The sequence below is a fragment of the Dermochelys coriacea genome, chromosome 25 (genome assembly GCF_009764565.3).
Source record: "Dermochelys coriacea isolate rDerCor1 chromosome 25, rDerCor1.pri.v4, whole genome shotgun sequence".
Classification (NCBI taxonomy): domain Eukaryota; kingdom Metazoa; phylum Chordata; order Testudines; family Dermochelyidae; genus Dermochelys; species Dermochelys coriacea.
The window spans coordinates 12201381-12221000 of NC_050092.1; the positions used below are offsets into that span (position 1 = coordinate 12201381).

General features: G+C 46.2%; 1 protein-coding gene and 1 long non-coding RNA gene across 2 annotated transcripts in view; one reads left to right on the plus strand and one right to left on the minus strand.

Moving 5' to 3' along the window:
• Positions 1 to 392: 392 nt before the first annotated feature.
• LOC119848485 (calcium/calmodulin-dependent protein kinase type IV-like) overlaps positions 393 to 19620 on the plus strand; it is a 51257-nt gene continuing 32029 nt past the window's right edge. Inside the window, exons 1-2 of the mRNA XM_038384418.2 lie at positions 393 to 1619; positions 18150 to 18228. Coding sequence (XP_038240346.1) covers positions 1522 to 1619; positions 18150 to 18228 — 177 coding nt within the window. The 5' untranslated portion in view covers positions 393 to 1521. The remainder of the gene's footprint in view (positions 1620 to 18149; positions 18229 to 19620) is intronic.
• On the minus strand, positions 1948 to 19452 carry LOC122457480. The gene is made up of 3 exons (XR_006277014.1): positions 19291 to 19452; positions 5458 to 5463; positions 1948 to 2103 (listed from the first exon to the last, which is right to left on the minus strand). It is a non-coding gene; the product is annotated as an uncharacterized LOC122457480 (long non-coding RNA).

A 19620-nucleotide genomic window follows, 5' to 3' on the forward strand; every position in this document is an offset into this window, starting at 1 on the left:
GTGGCGGGGTCTCTATTTATTCCTGTGATATATACTATTAATATGAGTGCATTGGGTAAAATGACTGGGGTTATTTAAGGAACCAGCTGTCAGGTATCAGAGTAGCAGCCGTGTTAGTCTGTATCCGCAAAAAGAAAAGGAGGACTTGTGGCACCTTAGAGACTAACAAATTTATTTGAGCAAAAGCTTTCATGAGCTACAGCTCGCTTCATCGGATGCATTCAGTGGAAAATACAGTGGGGAGATTTATATACTCGGAGAACATGAAACAATGAGTGTTACCATACACACTGTAAGGAGAGTGCTCACTTAAAATGTGGGGGTTTTGTGCTGTGAAGGAGATTGCAGTGAGAGCAAAGAGCCATTTGGTGGCACAAGAGAGCCACTTAGAAAGGAGGGGCTAGAAATCGATGTTTCTCATAAAGGTCACTCGTATGCTGCAGCTGCCGGGCGTGGTGTTATGCCTTCCTCGAGCCCCACAAGAGTGACACAGCAAGAGAGACACCCATGCGCTGATTTTTGAATGCAGTGCTGAGTTGCTTGCACAGATGCAAAACTGCCTGTGTCTCCCTAGCCTTCCCTTTGCGGACGAGGGAGTAATCTGAAACGTGAAATCCTGGGATTTTCCATAGCCAAGAGGGCTGGGATCACACGCTGCAAATTTCAGCGGATCAGCGTATATCGGAAATCTTCCAAGACTGGCAATCTGGGAGTTGCTCTGGGATGACCCAGCCAGTTTGGGACAATTTGCAACATGGGCCTTGAGTACTGGGTCAAAGAAGCAGAACCGTAGTAGAACAGAAGTGAAGATGCAATCAGAGGTGAGGGATGTCTTTCTTGCCAACTAACCCAAAATGTTTGGAACTTTAAAGAGCAAACATTGAATCGGGGACAAATGCCCACAAAGGATTCATGAAAGCGATGCTTCAATATGCAGCGATTCCTTCTCTGCGGTTATGTTCAGTAATGAAATCAAAATGAATATTAATCAAGTTGCAAAGAGCAACTAGCTGAAAGGATTCAGGATGATGCAAGCCAACGGCAGAAGGAAGCATGTTCCAGAAATAGAGGACACCACTGATGTCTTGATTTCTGCCGTTTCCTGAGAAAAATACCAAGACACAAATCTCCTAAAGTGACCATCTTCAATGTGCAGGAATATTTGCTGTCTCTCCTTATGTGCATGGAGGGAGATCCCTGCCTCAGTTAGCATTGCTGGCAGAGTCTATGAAAATCAGGTTTTGGCATTGAAAAGACATGGAGGGGCAGAAAAAATAAGGGGGTGTGGAGAGACATCATGAAAACCACAGGAGGGAGGAATCAATCTGACTAAGCCCAGTGTGCAGGTCTGTCAGGACAGAGATTTGCGGATATAATTTTATTCCACCAGAGAATCCTGAGAACTGCTTTTTAGTCCATCTTCATGTTTGACACTGGAATAGGTGGGGAGGGTGGGAAGTCCCGGCAATATTCCAGACTGTCCCGTGTCTAGCAGGAAATTCTTTTCTGCGGCCCCTAAATATGCCTACCTCCAAACCTGGAGCGGAGTACTGGATTGATGGGTCCCACCGCAACACTGCCCTGGAGGACTTCTACACCATGGGCCTGGAACTGGGAAGGTAACGGTTTGAGGTTATTGGGATTTGATTCGTGGCGTGTGTGAGCTTTGCGTTTCTTGCTCATAACGGTGCCTCTTGGAGTTGGGGCTCAAGTGCACGTGATGGGTAGATCAAGAGCCTGGAGTGAAATGTGGAGAGGGTTTCCCAATGGATGGAAGAGAGGGGCGAATTGTTTTCATTAGGTCATGCAAACCAACCCCAGAACCAGGATTATATCTGGTAGGTGATGGGGCAGTTCGGTTCAGCGTTTATAGGACGGGGCCTTTCCTTCTCTGGAGCCTGATACTGTAAAGGGTAGAGTGTCTTCAATGGCTCTTGATTTATGTTAAGATTATTCCCCCTCTCACTCCTTCTTCAGGCCCAGGAGTGACTTAGGCATGTCAAGAAATGAGCTCTACCACGATTCACCAAGTGGAGGGGTGCCTCCTCTCTATAAAAAGGGGTAAACAAGGAGGTGGCAAAGTTTGCAGATGATACAAAGTTACTCAGTTAAGTCCAAAACTGACTGCGAAGAGTGACAAAGGAATCTCACAAAACTGGGTGACGGGGCAACAAAATGCAGGAATAAATTCATTGTTGATAAATGCAATGTAATGCACGCTGGAAAACATAATCCCAACTATACATACAAAATGATGGGGTCTAAATCAGCTGTTACCACTCAAGAAAGAGATCTTGGAGTCATTGTGGATGGTTCTCTGAAAACATCCACTCAGTGTGCAGTGGCAGTCAAAAAAGCGAACAGAATGTTAGGAACCTGTGGAAGAAAACAAGTCCTCACTCTGCGTTTGTCAGCAACAAGTCAGAGATACTTTATCACGAGCAATTGCAAGGGAAGACTGAGGTCAGACAGGGGGTCCCCCATCCTTAGGCAGATCTTCAAAAGCAAGCAGTTTCAAGACAAGTATTTTTATTCTCCCGTTACATATATCAAGGGTTAGTTTCTGTTTATACATTTTTTTTTATATTCTGCTTATTTAAAAAAAAACAAAAAACCCAGCATCTCTTGCAGTCATTCTTACTTGCACAAGTCCCCCCTCCCCTTGCTTTGTCTCTAAGTTAACCAAGATGGCTGCATTCAGGCCCTCTTTTTCTCCTTCCACTTCCACAAACCATTAGGAAAGGGATAGATAATAAAACAGTAAATACCATAACACCACTATATAAATCCATGGTACGCCCACACCTTGAATACTGCATGCAGTTCTGGTCACCCATCTCAAAAAATATATTTTGGAATTGGAAAAGATACAGAGAAGAGCAACAAAAATAATTATGGGCTTGGAACAGCTTCTGTATGAGAAGAGATTAATAAAACTGGGACTATTTAGCATGGAAAAGAGATGATAAAGGGGGATATGAGAGAGGTCTTTAAAATCATGAATGGAGTGGAGAAAGTGAATAAGGACGTGTTATTTACCCCTTCACATACCACAAGAACCAGGGGTCACCCAATGAAATTAACAGGCAGCTTGTGTTGAAACAAACACAAAGAAGTATTTCTTCACACAACGCACAGTCAACCTGTGGAACTCCTTGCCGGGGGATATTGTGACGGCCAAAACTATAACTGGGTTCAAAAAAAGAACTAGATAAGTTCATGGAGGATAGGTCCATCAATGGCTATTAGCCAAGATAGTCAGGGATGCAGCCTATGCTCTTGGTCTCCCTAAGCCTCTGACTGCCAGATGCTGGGGCTGGACGACAAGGGATGGATCATTTGAAATTGCCCTGGTCTGTTCATTCCCTTTGAAGCGTCTGGCACCGGCCACTGTCAGAAATCGGGATAGTGGGTTAGATGGGCCATTGGCCTGACCCAGTGTGACCATTCTATTTCCTTAAGCACCAGATAGTTCAAGAACTGATAACAAGGACCAGAGCTTCGGATTTGAATCTGCCCCATTTTGCAAAGGAAGTTCTGTAAAAGTGGTTACTCCTGTCCGGGCCTTGGGGGCTGATGTGCAATGAGAGTGGTGGGTCTCAGTCTAACTCCTACCGGGTTTTTGTCCACCATAGCAATTGGTGCTAACTGGCTGTCTTGTCAGTCTGAACTATAAAGTTAATGACTCAGCAGATGTGGAGAGCTCATTCGGTGAACAGACATGCGACTTATTTCTGATCAGTCCTAACGTGGAACTGTGCTTTCATAATGGGCAGGGCACGTGCCCCGCTTTGTGTATGTCGGGACTTGCACTAAACCAAGCCAGGGGAGAAATTTCCAGACTCGTCTCTATGTTGGAGAAAAATGAGATTTTCAAGCAAGCCAAATGTTGCGCTTCAAACCCTAGAATGTGTCTTTTTGAGCAATAGTTTTCTCCAGCGAGGGTCACTTATTCTTATTATTTCTGATTTGCATTGCAGTAGCGCATAAGGGGGCGGCTCAGTCAGGGATTGGTTTGCACAGGGCAGTGCTGGGCCCTGTGCAAACCAATAACATAGACAGTCTCTGCCCCAGAGAGCTCACAATATACAAAGGACTCTTTGATGTCAATGGAAAGGCTCCCTTTACTTCAATGGGCTTTAGGTCAGGTTCTAGGTGACTCAATAGATAGATGGAACAAAGGGGGCGGTGTAGAGGGTGAGAAGACAGAGTGATGGGAGAGACCGGTGTGGTTGTGTAAGTTAGTAGACACAGAGTTTTTCTGACCCAGATCTCACTGAAGTCAGAGGAAAGACTCCTGCTGACTAATAGCAAGCCCTTGGTTTGGGCCCTTACAAACAAATGGGCAATTTGCAAAACCCAGATCTGGAACTTGGTTCAGATTGGAAGTACCCCTTAAAGTTCAAGAGAGTTTGTAGCTGGAATGTTGAAGCCCTCTTGTGGTCTCAGCCTTCTGGACCAGCTGTAGAAGTCGACTGTAAGTTATTTGCATTGCAGATATCCATGTAACATAAAAGTCAGATGGAATCATAGGCAGGAAATGCAAAGATAAAACAAAAAACTTACCCTTAATTTAATACGTGTCACAGACTCTCTTGATTTTATCATGAGTCTTGCAGTATTTTGTGCTTTTCCAAAAGCTTCAGCTCCTGGAGTCAGGTGATTAGGTGAGAATCTCAGCTTCCATTTAAACAAAACAAGCTTTTAGCCATCATGGCTGCAGAGAAAAGCTTGTAAACATGAAACTTAAGGGCTCAGAACCCAGAAGACAAACGTACAATCTTGGGACCATCTTTCTGGTTAGTGTTTGCACAGCACCTAGTGCAGAGAGGTTCTGGTCCATGAATGGGGCTCCTGGACGCTACTGCAACAGAAGTAAATAAATAAATAGAATAAATGCACCATAAACATCAACATTATCCTAAAGAGGATTTTTTTTCCTCATAATTTGTAAGCCAAATGCATGAGGCTGGAGGGCTGGGCTTGCAATTTTTGCATGTTTGGGGGTGGCAACACTGTACCCTGCTGTGTCTAGCTGTTGCAACTCCCATTGGTTAAGAACAATCCTCAGGGCCTGATTCCCTAACGCATTTGCATGCTGATGTCAAAGGAGGTTGTGAATCCCTGACACCACTGAGCACCAGGCCCTCCGTGCTTACAGAGCCCTGTACATCTACTGGAGAACAGAACTTTCTATGGATGGGGGAAGTGAACAGACTAAGGCTCCAGTCTCTTGGGCCAAGGCTGTATAGTCAAGATCCAGAGACGTGCTGAGCACCCACAATCCTCATTGCCTCAGTAGGGTTAGCAAACACTCTGGGTCTCTCAAGATGACACCGTTACAATCCAGAGCAGGACTCAGGTCACCCTTGCCGAGACCCTTAGACAACTCTGCTATGGTTAGGGTTGTGTAACGAAATGAGACTCTCTGGATGTGTCCACACTGCAATAAAACACCTGAAGCTGGCCTGGGTCAGATAACTTAGGCTCAAGGGGCTTGGGCTGTGGGGCTATAAAATTGCAGTGTAGACATTTGGGCTCAGGCTAGAGCCGGGCTCCGAAATCCTGCGATGGGGGAGGGTCCCAGAACCCAGGCTCCTGCCCTAGCCTGAATGTCTACACTGCAATTTTATAGACCCACAGCCCAAGCCCTGCAAGCCTGAGTCAGCTGACCTGGCCCAGATGTGGGTGTTTAATTGCCATGAAGACATATCCTATGAGAATGGACCATATCTCATATCTCCACAACAGTAGCTCTCCACCTATTGTTTTTGGTCCATGCGCCACAAAATGGCCAAAAAATTCATCCCTTGATGCACCATGTATTCCATGGTCCTTTGTGGTTGCAGAGGATTGTGGGATTTGGGTCATGGGAAGAAACAATGAGAGATTTTGGGCCACAGCTGGGTCTACAATAACTGGATGCTACAAGGTAAATTCAGGACCAAATTTAGGAGCCTTCAGATTAGTGCTGGCTGGAAAACTGGACTTAGTTCCATGAACATGTCCAACTTTTGCCAGTTGGAAAATGGTCAGAAAAACCCACAGTTTTGGAACAAAATATTTCAAAAATACCACCCCCTCCTGCAAGATTTCCAGGTGAAAAAACTTCCAAGGGAAAATGTGACCAGCTCTATTGAAGACAACTTTCTGTCAGCGGGTGGTGGAAGTCAGATTTTGCTGTCATCCCAGTGGCTTCTCTTGGGAATTAATTCTTTGTTGTTTAATTAAAACAACGAGCAATCTCCAAGGGCTTTTTAGGAAAGGATCCTTTGTATTTTTAACCAGTTAGCTCGCTTACTTCGTGAGTTTCCCATTCAATGCTTACTATTCATTATCAAACAACCCAAAATAAAAATGAAAAATCTGCAAATGCACAAAGGAAATTCTTTCTTGTAGTGGAAGCGAGATTGGAGAGGTTTAAAACGTGTGTTAAGATTGGCGATAGGTCCTGAGGGCTGTTCCAATAACAGTTTAAGAATGTTTTAAAGCCCTTATATTTTTATCCTGATCTGTGCAACAAGCACAACTGAGCCTGTGTGTGTAAATCCTTAATTAGGGACTCTTTTTAAAAGCTGATTCTTTTTTCTTCTTTGTGACCCGTTAAACCCTATCATGGCCACAAGCACAGAAGAGCTTTTAAATCTGTTTGCTTTACTCAGCTATCAGCTATGAGAGCTCAAGAGGCTCAAGAAATGCGCAAGGAGTAGAAAGGGGCAGGAACAACTGAGGTAGGATTGTGCACTGATTAGAGCACCTAAATTCAGCTTTAGAAGACCTGAATTTAATTCCCTGTTCTGCCACATACTTCCTTTGTGTCCTTGGGCAAATCACTTAACCACCCCAGGCCTCAGTTTTCCATTTGTAAAATGCGGATATTAGCATGACCCTGCCTCCCGGCGAGCTGTGAGGGTAAATGCATTGGCAGATTGTGAGGTGCTCTGATGTTATGGTTATGGGGATTGTAGATATACCTTAGAATGGCATCTGTAGAGAATTGGAAATTAAATAGCTCAGTTGGTTTTCAGTTCATATCCCTGCCCATCCACAAAGGTACCAGGCTATTTTAAGGCCTGATCCAACACCCTTTGGCATCAACACCTACTGACACCAGTGACTTTGGATCAGACCCTTAGACAACAGCGCTCTGCACAGCTGCAGACAAAATACCTTTATGTCACTGGGGCAAAAGCTCAGCTATTTCTTTCCTTTTTTTTTTCTTTTTTTTTTTTCCACTCATTGCTCTTCAATATCCGGAGCCTGAGCCAGCAATCTTTCACACACACAAGTAGCCTTTACTCACGTGACTAAACCCATTGATTTAAGGCCCAATCCTGCACTACTGAAATCAATGGGAAGTTTGCCACTGGACTGGTGATGGGAGTGCTTCACCCCCGCCCCCCATGCACAGGGCCAGTATAAGACATGTAGCCTTCAAGCCCCACTTAAGCCTTCAGAATAGGGTATTGATATTGCATGAGTTTTGCACTGGCCGTGTGCATGGGGAGTCAGTTTTGCCCCCACGTGAATGAGGGTTTGCAGAAGGCCTGTTATCTCCAGCTGCTCTTGATTTAGCAGGTAGCAATGTTCAGTGCTTTGCTGGGCCTAAATCCTGACATAGGATTTCCCTGCTTGACCCCAGTCCATTGCTGTGGAAGAACTTCCATTCCATTGACTTCCCTGGGAGCAGGACAGGACCCAATCTCTAATAGAAACACTAATAAAGCTCTTAACTGCAGCACAGATCAGATGCCCTGCTAGACAGAGCTGTGCAAAAAGCTGGTTTTTTGGTTCACTGGCAGTTTGGCAAAATTGGAGGGAAAATCATAGAAGATTAGGATTGGAAGAGACCTCAGGAGGTCATCTAGTCCACCAAATCATTTCAGGATGATCCAAAATGAATTTTTTTGAATTTTTCAGCAAGTCAAAAAGCAACAACAACAAAAAAGTTTCCGGTCAAACTAAATGTTTTGTGTAGATTTTGAGCTTTTTAAAATGTTTTCTAAAAGTAAAATGGAAGGCAATTTTATTGACAAATCAACTCATTCCCTTTTGAAAATATCAAAACAAAACATTTTGATTTCTTTAGAATTTTGTTTGTTTCCTGACCAAAACAATTCAGCAAATTCTACATGAATTCGTGATGTATTTCAATGGACCCAAATCTGCATTTTTGCCCCCAAAAAGTTTTGGTTGAAAACTTTTGCCCAGCTCTACTGCTGTATTAATGAGAAACCCTGGCAGGGCAGAGGAAAAGCCCCAGGTTGCCAGTAAAAACCAGAGGCAAAGAATAAGTGGAGTGTCTGTTAGCTCTTGGCTTTGTGTCGCCAGATATTAATACCGCAGACATGTGGATTTTATTAATGCGTTGTCTGAGAAAAATAGCACAGGAATCAGGATGAATGAGTTCCAAGGGAACTGAATTTAAATTTCATTTCTATAGACTTTGGGAGATTGTTTTACTCTCTGGCAAATGATGTGAAGCTAGTACTTGAACTTGAAAATCCATCTGTGTTAAGTTCCAAGGGCTCTTCAAGGATCATAATAACAGACAAGGCTACAGCTGGCCACAATGGAGATTTCATTCCATGAGTCAGTTACCCTTCTTGTCAAAGACAGGGGGTCGATTCCCAGTTACTCCATTCCTGTGCTTGGAGGGTAGAGTTGCCAGATTATGGGGGCTTTAAGATACCTTTGTATTCCCTGTATTCTTGCAACATCCAGCCCCTGGTGTAAATTAGAGCAGTTTCAGGGCTGCTGTAACTTATGTTGTTTCCCGGGGTCCCCTGTGGGAAGCAGAGAACATCTGTAGGGCTTTGCACTCCATACATATTCCCAACACAGCCCCCGTACCAGGAGCTGGGAGCAGGACTGACGCAGAGTCTTGACATCAACTGTGCACTGGCAAGGGGTATTCTCAGGGGTTTTATGGATTACAAGAGGACTCGGGCATATAGAGGTGGTTGCAGAAGTGGCAGTCAAGGGGTTAATTCCTCCCAAACACATGTTCTGCCTTCTGCAGGGGGGCAGATAGAGAGGTTTGGCGACAACTCATCAGGGATGAGAGAGGAGGGGAAAAGAGCCCAGACCATGTGTTGAGCACCTGCAGCTCTCATGGAGCCCGGGCTCAGCACCGTCTCAGGATTTGGCCCAACAAGCCAGGTCCAGGGCCCAGTCCTCCATCAGGCTTCCCCTCACACACACAGTTGTTTCCCCCAGCGCAAAGTGGATGTACAATCCTCTCAGTCGTACCTGGGTCGTTCTCACTAGAGCTGCTCGCTGAAGTGTGCAGCAGCTCAGGTCTGCTGAGTAGAGTGCGGGGGAAATGGTTCTGTTCCTATAAACCAGGGATATGCAGACTGAGGCTCATGAGCTGCAAGTGCCTCCTGCCTCTCTTTGCAGCATATGATATTAAAATGCTGTGTGATTTAATGACTAACCAAGCTAAGTTATTAACCAATCAGGATGCTTGCACTATGTTATTAACCAATTGTAGGTGATAAAATAATAATACTTAGTCATTTTGCTGTGAGAATTGTTTGTATATATAATAGTATATAAACTAAATATTTCCCCGCCATACTGTTTAAACATGAATATATCATACGATAGACAATGAAACACTGAATTCACACTCCTGTGGCTCTTTTGGGTAATGCTGATGGCTGGTTTGGCTCCTGAATCACTGAGATCTGAGTATCACTGCTTTGAAACAACAGCACAACTAAGAAGATCTGTTGTGTTCTGTGACTGTCCTTATATCACACTCAACACTGCAGTATCTGAGAGCCTTCCAATAGTGTCATTTGAGTTCATTAAAGCATTTGTAACACCGGCCTTTTTAAGAGTGGGATATTGATTGCCTGCTCCAGCCTTTGTTTTTATTTACCATTATGTGTTTCTTTGTGTGGTGACAGCGCCAAGGAGCTCCCAGCTGTTGCACTGTGGGCTGCACAGACACAGAACAAAAAATCAGCCTCTACCCCCAAAGCACTTACAATCAAGGACGTTTTATTTATCTAGCAATGGAAGCTTTTTTTGGCCCATTCCGCCACTGCAAATCTGGGGCGCTGAGCCGGCTTTGTCACCTCCTCACCTGCACATACCTGTGCAGCCACTAGAGAGAAATAGCAACGGGGGGGGGGGGTTATTCAAAAATGGGTGCAATTGAAACATCCAGATTTCAATCAAATGAATTTTGTTCTTCCCAAAAAAATCCTCTGTCTGTACTGTCAGTCCTTCGCTTCGCTCTCTCTTTTTTTCCTTTCACAACTTGAAACGCCAAGTACTGTGTGTAATCAGAGGTTATAGAAAACCATTCTCCACATGCATTTGTTACTTAGTACCACACTGCGTCTGTATTGAAACTGATCGAGGAGAATGCCTTCCACAGGCTGATTTGTAGCCAATAGTTTCTTCTAATCAAACAGTGAATCACAGCACTCAGCTTAAAGGAGGGGTGGGGGCGAATCCATAAAGTGGGGTTTCAAGGCCATTGTCAGACAAATGAGCACAGACAAGTGATATTTATCAGGCGCAGGGGAGGAGGGCTTTAGAATATTGCACAAATCAAGTTCCAAAGACAGACTGGATTGAACAAAAAATGGCCAACTAGGGAGTGAGGTAATAGTTTATTCCCTGTAAAAATTAATTGCTGAAGGATATTGCAGTGAAGAACAAAAGATAGGCCCTGAGTCTGAAATCTGATCTAACTGGGTCCCGGGTCTACCTGATGTGACGTGCAGGATTGGGGTCTTAAATCCCATATATGTTGGTTTGATTATTGGTGGGGAAAATGTGGATTTTATCCTGCTTTCAGTGTCATATAAGTATAAAATTAAAATATTTACATCTCAGTGATGTAAGATGAGAAATTGCAGCTGTATTCTTGATCAGCGTTGAGTACAACATGCCAAACCCAGGTGAGAAAAGGTGCAGGGAACCTCTTCAATTACATCTGTACAGAAACTGGAGTGAATAGAGTGCTTTGCTTGCATGTTAGATGGGTTTCAGAGTAGCAGCCGTGTTAGTCTGTATTCGCAAAAAGAAAATGAGGACTTGTGGCACCTTAGAGACTAACAAATTTATTTGAGCATAAGCTTTCGTGAGCTACAGCTCACTTCATTGGATGCATCCGATGAAGTGAGCTGTAGCTCACGAAAGCTTATGCTCAAACAAATTTGTTTGTCTCTAAGGTACCACAAGTATTCCTTTTCTTCATGTTAGAGGGGGAGGACCTAACAAAGGGGAGGGGGCAACCAAGCTGGAGGTGTGGCCATCCCTGTATGTATGAGACCTGATTTGCAGTTATTTTGGACCTGCTCTTGGGGCAGGGATGGCTTTTCAGTCATCTTTGTGCTCACTGTATTCGGGGGTTATGGAGGCCCTGGGAGTAAGTTAGAGCAGCCTCAAGGCTGCTCTTATTTATGCTTTGTTTCCCTTGGCCCCTGGGAAATAGAGCAGCTGCAGGGCAGTACACTGGTCCAGTCACAACCCCCAATCCAGTCCCTCAGCTAGGGGCTGAGAGCAGGGTGTGCATAGAGCCCACAGCACACCAGCCAGGGGAGCCCTCGGCACTGCTAGGATGGCCTGGAATGCCCTGGACCCAGGAGCATCTCACAATAGCCAGGCCAAAACTCAGCCTATAGTCTTTGGCTCCTCCTTCATAAACGATTATATTGGATAAAGTTAGGATGACCAGACAGCAAATGTGAAAAATCGGGACAGGGGGTGGGTGGTAATAGGAGCCTATATAAGAAAAAGACCCAAAAATCGGGACTGTCCCTATAAAATCGGGACATCTGGTCACCCTAGATAAAATGTACACTCGCATTAGAAGCAAATCCAGTCTTTTTTCAACAAATTCCGTCATTACATATTTTCCAGTCATCTGTAAAACAAACACAATTATATCTCCATTCACAGTCAAGGTTGATTACGGATATTTATTCAGAGCTTTAAGTAGAAGTAGAAGATGACTCTTTTCTGGAAGCTCAGAGACTGGGCCAGCGATACAGACTGACTGGGGGGTAGCTAATTTGTCTAAATCCTGCCACTGCCACTGATAATGTTATTGGAAAACACAAAAGGTAAGAGGCTCTAGCGTGTACATTGACACGCAAAACTGAGCATCTCTTAAACTCCGAGCTGATTATTTGTAAATGATTATACTAAATGCAGGATTTGGGCTCTAAAGTAGCCATGCAGAACTTTCACCTTGAACGGTAGCTGGATGAGACACATCGAAGTCTGGTTTTGGATTCAAACTTTGCACAGGTGGTGATAGGTTCAGGATGCCTGGGTTCTGTTCCTAGCTCTGCCCCTGACTCACTGTGCAACCATCTGTGCAATGGGAAGAATAAATACACACCTTTGTGTACACAGCTGAAAAGGGGGGTCTAGGGGCAAAGAATCAGAACTGACACTTGATCCCCCAAGACAAGAAAGTCAAAGAGTAATAAAATGTGTTCAATTGCTCAGAGCGGGAATTAACCTGCATCAAAGATGAAATTTTAGGGTTGTGCCATGCTGGCTTAAGCAATAGGCTGATTTCACTGTCCAGTGGTTAGGAGATGTTGTGAACTAGATCTAAAAATTACTGGCAACTCACTGACACTGCGGGGGATTTTAAATGTAATGATTCCTCTTTAGTAACTTGAAGTGGCTTAACTTTATACACTGGTACCATTCCTGGACCATTTTGCTGATCCTCAGAAAACTGGAAAAGCATTTTGGGGGTCTAGTGGTTAGACCCCTGGGTCTTGGAGGGGAGGTGGAATCAGGACTACTGGGTTCTATTTGCAGCTCTGCTACTGGCAATACTAGGTGTCCTTGGGCAAGTCACCTCTGTTTTCCCTGTACAATGGGAATAGCAGCACTTATCTGCCTCATACGGCCCCTGTGAGCCTGAATCCACATGTCGGAGACAGAGGTGGCTTAAAGATACAGCAGAGCTTGTTACGCGGCAGCCACTGCCCTCACCCACCTTGCTGACATGAAAGAATAACCCACATCAGTCCCAGAGGCACAGCTCAATCCATGCGGCTTTCCCCCGCCCACATCACTCTGGCACGTGCTGTCGCTCCCTATTGTTCCTGACCCTGCTCGGCCTGTTCACATTCACTCCCTCCCCCGGTGATTAGGGTGACCTCCCAGCAAAGCACAACCACCCCAGGGAGCCCCATTGGAGGGGTCCAGGTGGGACTCCCGGGAAGAGGACTTGTCTGCAAAGCTGCTTGCCTGGCATCTCTTCCTGGTTAAAGGATGGCGGGCATGTCTTTCATGGCGCAGAAGCCATCTGACTCCTGGACTCGGAATGACGAGACCCACTCCTGGCTGCTCTGTAAGTGGTGAACGCGCAAAAGAGGGGACAGGTGGGAATGACCAAGGGCTAGTCCTCCCTGATAATCCTTTTTACGATTTAGTTATTATTTCTGTAGTGCACTGGGCCTGAAGAGCTTAGAGCCTGTCCTGATTTGCAAACTGATTTAAGCCCCTGTATGTTCACTCTCCCTGCAGTTTAATACACAGGTTTTTTGTGCCAGTAGAACTATGACAGGGAGGGAGGTTTTTTTTTTTTTTTTAATCAATGTAGTTTTATCGGTACGCCTCTCTGTGGATGGGTTATATGGATATAAAGGTGTCCTATACCAGTATAGATTATGGGACCTTGGGGGGTTTTGCTTTCCTCTGCATGGGAGTGGATTTCCTGCTGGGATCATCTGGGCATGTTTCACCTAATCAATTCCCTGCCATTGCAGGGGCATTGGTGCACCTCGGTCCCTCCTGTTCTTTGCCTGGGTCGTGTAATAGTGTGGTCTCCTGGGGACTAAAACACCTTGGATTAACTGCAGTCATTGGGCTCAACATGACATGTGATGGGCTGTGCCCTGCTGTATTGATCCCTTCTGGCCTTAAATTTGAGGCAGCTATGAAACAACTGCTATAAGCGCCTTTACACCGGCATAATTAGTCCACAGTAGGAGTGTGCTTTAATTACATCGTCTCATTAAAGCCATGCAACTTCTGCGTGGAGATAAACCCTAAGAGGTGCTTTGGGCCTGGCCTAAACACAAAGTTGCATGGATTTAACTGGAAGGTATGATTTTAAACTGATTTAGTTAATCCAGTTCAAAACCTTGTGTGGACGCTTAATGTGATTTAAACCTGGCTTGTATCCATTTCGATTCATTCAAAATGGAGTTCATCACAATGGACATAAGCTAAGTGTAAATGACATTGAAGGTGTTCATACCGGGTTTTATACTAGTTGGAAATAACACTTTTAGTTAAACTGATGCAATTTAGAATGTAGGCAAGGAGGCCACATTTCCAAAAGCATCTAAGAGACTTAGGATCCTAAGTCCCATTTTCAAAAGTGCCTAAGGGCCAAATTTTTAAAGGTATTTAGATGTCTAAAGATGCAGTTCAGGACCTAGTTAGAAGTGGATTAAGCTAAGCAGGAATAAGTGTGTCTACACGGAGGTATTCAAGAAGAGCTAATGCCATTTAAATGCACACACTGTCTCAATCTGAAACAACTTGACAATGTAGACAAGCACTTGGACTCCGATGCTCCTAAATTTTGAAAATGTTACTCTGCATTATCTGAATGGTGGGTAATTAGGGCTCAGGGTTTTCTTGTAGGGCAAGTTACTCCACAAGCAAAGGAGACACAGCGGGCTCTGGTTTCCAGATGTCTGAGCACCCCCCACACTCCAGCTGATGTCAGTATCCCGGTGGCCCTGCCTTGGAGCTTACAGTGTCAGTAGAAGACAGTGGCCTACCAAGGCCCAAGAGGGCCCTGGTACAAAAATAATTTAGGGACCCCCTTCCCCATTATGAAATCCACCCCCTTTGAGCTTCCCCACAGCCCCAGTCCAGTCTGCTGCACATCTCTGGACCCTCAGCTGCGGCCTGGTTCGCCCACAGCCGCAATCCAGATCTCCCACAGCTTGGCCCCTGCCTGGCTTCCCTCCACCTCTGGGGGGCCACATCTTCCATCTCTACCCCCACCCCTTGCGCATCCCCTGGTGCTGCTATTTCCCCCCACACCTTCTCCATGCCTCTGTGCTGGCTGCTTGTGCCCAGGGTTGCCCTGGATGGAAGGGCCCCCCATCCCAGCCACCCTGCCACTGAGGGCCAACAGGCCCTGCTCTCACCCAGTGCCCACTCTGATTGGGCCCCCATAACCTCGTGGGCCCTGGTACAACTGCCCCACTGTAACTATGCCCCGGTAGAAGAGGTGTGGGCCAGGTGTGGGGTTGGAGTGTGACGGACTGAGCCTGTTCCAATTTGGAGGGTGGTGGGACGTTGAGAGACAGTTGCCTTTTGACAAATGAGTCCCCAGGCAAGCCCCGTTATATAAACTTTAGCCTTTCCAAATAGCCTGGGCGCTGGGATGCAGCCTCTCTCTTTCTTTTGACACAAACAGCACTGGGTTACTACTACTGCTTAAAGAAAAGGAGTACTTGTGGCACCTTAGAGACTAACAAATTTATTTGAGCATAAGCTTTCGTGAGCTACAGCTCACTTCATCGGATGCATTTGGTTTTTTTTTTGTTTGTTTTTTTTTCCACCAAATGCATCCGATGAAGTGAGCTGTAGCTCACGAAAGCTTATGCTCTAATAAATTTGTTAGTCTCTAAGGTGCCACAAGTACTCCTTTTCTTTTTGCGAATACAGACTAACACGGCTGCTACTCTGAAACCTACTACTGCTTACTTTGTAATGAAAGAGATGCCAGGGCTCAAGCAATATTTTTACATTCGTAACAGATGCAGCAAGCCCGGAGGTGCCAGGGCTATGAACCTCAGGGGGTGCCAGCCCCTCCTCACTTTAGGAGCCAGCCCGTCCTCACCTTAAAGTCTACTGCTGGATAGTTTGAAGTCACAATTCAACAGAGCCCGTTCACCCCCTTTGCGAAAACATGATGGAACAGAACAGGTCGGCTGTGCCCTGGAGACAGCTTGCTCTCTGCAACCGAAGACTAAGTGGCTTTGCAAATGGCCTAATGACCAGGATCCAATCCCACTTGATTGGGTTTGTTTGTGAGGGGGAGATGGGGAGTTTGGGTTTGCTGCTCGGGGTGACCGTTCATGTCTGCAAGAGGAGAGGTGCTGAATTGAAAAGTTCCTCCAAGGCTGGGGAAAGTGGTTGATCAAACTCTGCGGTGTGCATAGTGTTCCTAGTGTCGGTCTTCCGGGCTGCTGGCTGCGCGGTGAGACACAGCCCTGTGCAGAGAGCCAGCTGAGGCCCATGCGGTGCACAGAGCAGGTGTCTTGTTATGTAGGGATGTGCGGTGTCGTGGGAAGCAGCCTGCGGCGAGTGGGGTGTGGCAGGCCATGGCTGCCAGGAGGCCAGATTGCTGTGTGACTGTTAAATGAAAGCTGCTTTAATGCAAAGAAGAACACACACATCATTAAAGGCAGCAACTGCTCAGTCCTAGGGTACGTCCACACCAGGAGGTGTGAATGGTGGCTCAGGATTGTACTCAGGGCAGCTAGCCCCTCCCAAGACTTGCAGACCCACTATATTTTTAGCATGGTAGCTCCTACTGCAGGTATGTCTCCTCCAGCTCAAAGTGGGGACATACCCAAATAACCCCAGACTTTCCTGGGCTCCAAGCACTAGCCGGGGAGTCAGGAGACCTGTGTCTACTCCCAGCCATGCGCCTGGATGGCTGTGTGCCTTGAGGTGCAGGTTGCTAATAAGCATGCTCTGTGCCTCAGTTTCCCCATCTGTAAAATGGGAATGATCACACCCACCTATAGGCTGGGCTATGGGATCTTGCATGCCGGGTGTCATGTGCATTGACAGCACCATGCTGGTATTAGCATCCCAGTGCCAAGGGAAAGTGGGGGGTGGGGGGAGCTTGCGGCCCTGGAGGCTTGTTCAGGGAGCCCACGTGCCGCACACTCTCACAAGCCTCCCATTCCGCTCCCCCATAAGGATGTAATCTCTTCTTAGGCCTCTGCTTGCGGCTGGTTCACTTACTGGGGCATGGGGGAGGGGATGCTTCTTTCTGTCTTAAAAGCAGCTTAGGGATTTAAACTGCCTCAATATTCCATTTTTAATTAAAATGGTTTTACCAGGGAAAGCCGGAAGCAATTCAGGGGGGAAATATAAACCCCTCGCACAGCTGAGCACGCTGATCCTGGTGCAATCAAAGGTCACAGTCTCTGCATCCCCCTCGGGCTGCACGACAGCAGCAGAATGAGCAGCAGGTCCCAAGTGCTCCGTGATGGTGCCCTTCGCCCTCAGAGCTGCCAGTGAGACGCCCACGTAGCACAAGCTGCAGCTGTGAAAAGTCCACGGTGGTAGCATGGTGAAAAAGCATCCCAGCCTCTGCCACAGAGGATCCAGGTGGTGCCCTTGCAGTAGTGAGCGTACACCCACCATACCTAGCTCTACATAGCGCGTCTCATTCATAGATCTCCGAGCGCTTGACAAAGGAGCTCAGTATCATACCTCCATTTTAAAGATGGGGAAGTTGAGGCACATAGAGTGAAGTGACATGCCCATGGTCACCCAGAAGCAGAGCCAGGAACAGAACCCAGATTTCCTGTGCCTCCCTCCAGTGCTCTGTCCACTAGACATCACTGCCTCCCACCTGTGCCCAAGGTGACTAGACGTGCCTTAAATCAAGGAACCGTGACTCCACAGGGAGGTGCATGACTCTGAGCCACAGAGCTCAGGTCTGCACTGTGTGGACATCCACACAGTGCTCATCAAAGTCCTGCCCCAGCGGGAGTGTCACCCCCAGGGAGGGGTTGTCCAGTCTCCGCCTTGCCTGTCCCACAGTCCAGCTCCAGGATCTGGAAAAGGCAACCTCAGCAGAGTCACAAGCAGCCCCCAAGGGGAGGCATGTTGGAAGCAGAGACTGGGTGTATATGATGGAGCTGGAAAGCTGGTGTGAGCACCTTAGCCCTTGTACAGACAAGGACCATCTTCCAGGCTGGCCAAGACTGAATCTCGAACTTCACGAGCAAGCAGCAAACCACCCTTCAGTCTCCTTTCTGCCTTCTTTATCCATCACAAAGAAATGTTGAAAAGTGCACCAGCCCCCCCTTTGCAGGTTGTCTCTGAATGGCCAGGCTGTTTTTGTCCGGAGGGCTGGTAACACGGTTGACCTCTCCTTCTTTCTGTAGGGGTGCCACTTCCGTGGTGTACAGCTGTGAAGAGAAAGGAACCCACATGCAGTATGCGGCCAAAATCCTGAAGAAGACGGTAAGTACCTGGGACGCCGTCCTCAATGATTTCCAAAAGGTTCTGAGCAGGCATTAGCAACATGTGATAAGTAACGGGAGGAAAAAATCCTAGTGTAGACAAGGCAGTTTGTAATCTCAAAGTGAGTTAGCAGGTTGAGGTCAACCTGCTAGATTCCCTCATAAGTGAAGAAGCCCCCACTGAGGTCTGGATTTAGGACTGCATGGTTACAAATTTCAGCTGGACTGCAAAGGATCTGCATTGATCCAAGCAGATGCCACGAAGAGGAAGAAATAAGCAGCCATGTGGCTGGAGGAAATGGGAGAATCCCTGGAGGCAGAGGGTCAGTGTTGTCCTGGGGGAGTGAAGGCATGCATGGCTGGGGAATTTCCTGGCCCTGGGGAAAAATGGACCATATACAGGAAGGATGGGCTCCACCTAAACCAAAATGGAATCAGATTGCTAGAGCTTAAAATTAAAAAGGTCGTAGAGCAGTTTTTAAACTAAGGGCTTGGGGAAATCCGACAGGTGCCGAAGAGCATGTGGTTTGGACATCTAATGGCCAATTTTTAATAAGGGCTCCAGAGGAGACCCCAGCAATTACAGGCCAGTAAACCTGACTTCAGTACCAGGCAAACTGGTTGAAACTCTAGTAAAGAACAAAATTGTCAGACACGTAGATGAACATAATTTGTCAGGGAAGAGTCAACATGATTTTTTTAAAGGGAAATCATGCCTCGCCAATCTACTAGAATTCTTTGAGGGGGTCAACAAGCACATGGACAAGGGGGACCAGTGGATATACTGTATTTAGATTTTCAGAAAGCCTTTGACAAGGTCCCTCACCAATAGCTCTTAAGCAAAGTGAGCTGTCATGGGATAAGAGGGAAGGTCCTCTCATGTATTGGTAACTAGTTAAAAGACAAGAAACAAAGGGGAGGAATAAATGGTCAGTTTTCAGAATGGAAAGAGGTGAATAGTGGTGTCCCCCAGGAGTCTGTACTGGGACCAGTCCTATTTAACATATTCATAAATCATCTGGAAAAAGGGTAAACAGTGAGGTGGCAAAAAAAACTACTCAACATAGCTAAGTGCCAGGCAGACTGCGAAAAGCTACGAAAGGATCTCTCAAAACTGGGTGACTAGGCAACAAAATGGCAGATGAAATTCAGTGTTGATAAATGCAAAGAGATGCACATTGGAAAACATAATCCCAACTATACATATAAAATGATGGGGTCTAAATTAGCTGTTACCACTCAAGAAAGAGATCTTGGAGTCATTGTGGATAGTTCTCTGAAAACATCCACACAATGTGCAGCGGCAGTCAAAAAAGCTAACAGAATGTCGGGAATCATTAAGAAAGGGATAGATAATAGGACAGAAAATATCGTATTGCCTCTATATAACCCA